This window comes from Fonticula alba, assembly GCF_000388065.1.
Source record: "Fonticula alba strain ATCC 38817 unplaced genomic scaffold supercont2.2, whole genome shotgun sequence".
Taxonomy (NCBI): domain Eukaryota; order Rotosphaerida; family Fonticulaceae; genus Fonticula; species Fonticula alba.
Genome location: NW_009242972.1, coordinates 3,267,710 through 3,270,009, shown reverse-complemented (window position 1 = coordinate 3,270,009; position 2,300 = coordinate 3,267,710). Strand labels below are relative to the sequence as shown.

The 2,300-nt window shown below is 65.6% G+C and overlaps 1 protein-coding gene across 1 annotated transcript in view; it reads right to left on the bottom strand.

Annotated features, from left to right (window-relative positions):
* Positions 1 to 1,566: 1,566 nt before the first annotated feature.
* The window catches only part of H696_01678 (hypothetical protein), a 7,540-nt gene continuing 6,806 nt past the window's right edge, over positions 1,567 to 2,300 (bottom strand). Inside the window, exon 4 of the mRNA XM_009495583.1 lies at positions 1,567 to 2,057. Coding sequence (XP_009493858.1) covers positions 1,870 to 2,057 — 188 coding nt within the window. The 3' untranslated portion in view covers positions 1,567 to 1,869. The remainder of the gene's footprint in view (positions 2,058 to 2,300) is intronic.

Genomic DNA, 2,300 nt, shown 5'->3' with positions numbered 1-2,300 from the left:
GGGGGGCCGACTCGCCGGTGGGAGTGCCGTGGCACATTCAGCCTGCCGGTGTGTGGGGGCTATTAAGCGCGGCGGCGCCCATCCTGAGTTCGCAGGAGCGGGGGGGGGGCGTGGGGACGAGATCCACCGGCTCGGTGGGCCGGTGTTGTTTTCAGCCCCAGAAGATCGAACGATACACGTAATGTATCTCCTCCCCCGGCCGGCAGCTCGGCGGGTTGGGCCGCGGGTGAAGGGGGGGGGGGGGGGCGGTCTGTCTGAAACACCCCCAAACATGTGTGCCCACAGGGTCCAGACAATGTCTGGATGGGTGGCCGAGTATGTGTGAAGGGAGGGGGGGGGGGGGGCCAGAAACGCATTTTCCCCGCCGGCTTGCGTGGTGATGCCCTCACCACGTCCATGATGGGAGGGTAGCCCGCACGCACGTTGCCCGGCCTCCGGGCGTGGTTGGCGATCTTGCCAAGTCCCACCCCCGAGCCCCACTTCACCCCGCGAACCCCCGCCCCGCCCCGCCCCGCTCCGGCCTCCCCCATATGACCCTGGGGGGATCCGAAGAAGACTCGGCCTCCTGGGCGTGTGGTCCAGGCCGCTGCCCGAGCCCCCCCCCCCGACGGTAACCGTGATTTTGACACCCGGGGGATTGTCACCGAAGGCTGCACACAGGTGCACCGGCAGCCGGCTGGGCTATCCCCCGGTGCCGAGTGTGCCCATGTCGCGGGAGCTTTGCATCTCCTCCTCCCGTGCAGGCCGTCGGCAAGTGGCGGGAATGGGCAGGAATTTCGGCAATTGCTCGAAGCCCCGCAGGCTCAGCAGCGAGGTTGTTATCCCCCCCCCCCCCACCCGCCTGCCCAAGGCAGGGTGGCCTGGGCGGGCCTGCTTTGCGTCATTGCGTTTTTCTCCCCTCCACGGCTTCACCCCGGCGCTCCCTCTCCTGGCCCGCCCTTTAGGGGCGCTGCCTTCGGTGGCTCGCCGGGCCTCGGTGTGTCGGACCGCCTGTCGATCAGTCATTTGTCCATGGTCCTTCCCCCTCCTGCCCCCCCCCCCCCCCTTGTCGGGTGTGCCATCTCCGATCTGTGGGGAAAGACCACACTTGCCGCGCCGTGACCCCTCAGCCCTTGGCGGTCTGGCCCTCGCCTTTCCTCGCGCCGTTGCCACCGTCCTTCGGGGCTTCGTCTGCCTATCTGTCTGTCTGTCTGTCCCTCCTTCCGTTTCGGAGCCCCGCCTTCCCGATCCCCCCCCCCCCCCAGCCCTGTGTCTCAGACGTCCCCGCGCCCAAGAAGAAGGCACAACAACGCACCAACATTGTTCAAGGGCGGGTGCATTGCCCGAAGAGATGGATGCATATGTGTGTATGTATGTATATTTTCATAGGTGTGTATGCGTGCGGGCACACACACGCGCGCGCGCGCGCGCGCGCGCCAAGTGCGCGACCGCGGCTTTCGGATACTTTGAGCCTCAGGCAACAGTGCCAGCAGGGGAACAGCACGGGGGGCCTTGAAGAGCCCGGCATGTGCACAGGACGATGATGGGAACCATCCTGGTCAAGGTGCTCTCATCAAGGCGGCCACAACGAGAGAGAGAGAGAGAGAGAGGGGACCAAAGAGGAGGGAAAATGCCCCATGCTCCTCGCCAGGAGGGAACATGCGAGGCAGGGCCGTGGATGTGGGTGCGCGCGCGGGTGCGTGAAGGTGTGTGTGTATGTGGGTGTGGGCGTGTGCATGACAATTTCAGCCACAGGGCCACAAGGAGGGGAGAGACGAGAAGGAGGAGAGGGGGACGAGGACAAATGGGGCGCGCGCGCGCACGCGTGCGGTTTCGACAGCGGCAACGATCGTCGTGGCAGCAGCAAATGGGGATGGCCAAGGGGCAGCCTCAACATTGCTCGGTGAAGTTGGCCGGGAAGACACCACTCCGCCCGGTGGTCTGATCGGGAGAGGCAGACTCGACGACCACACCGCGCCACCAAGGCTCCTCATGTGTCTCGTAAACGGCGATGTGATCACCCTCACGGAGGAAGATCTCCTCGGCCGACTGGGCATCATAGTCGTACAGGGCACGAGCTGCATTGCCGCAAGTCGGGAGGCAGGGGCAGGGGAGAATGTGTGCAGCAGACCGACCGACGGCCGGGCCAAGGCATCGATTGATCCGCAAAGAGACCGGAACGCGCCAGCAAGGAGGGAAAGAACGCCGAAGGAGCGGAAGAAGGAAGGAGCGAGATCAGGGTCAGGAGAAAAGAAAGCACACACAGCTGCACATGCTAACTGGCAGCTGGCCCGGCCCGGCCCGCAGGCACATCCCCCCCC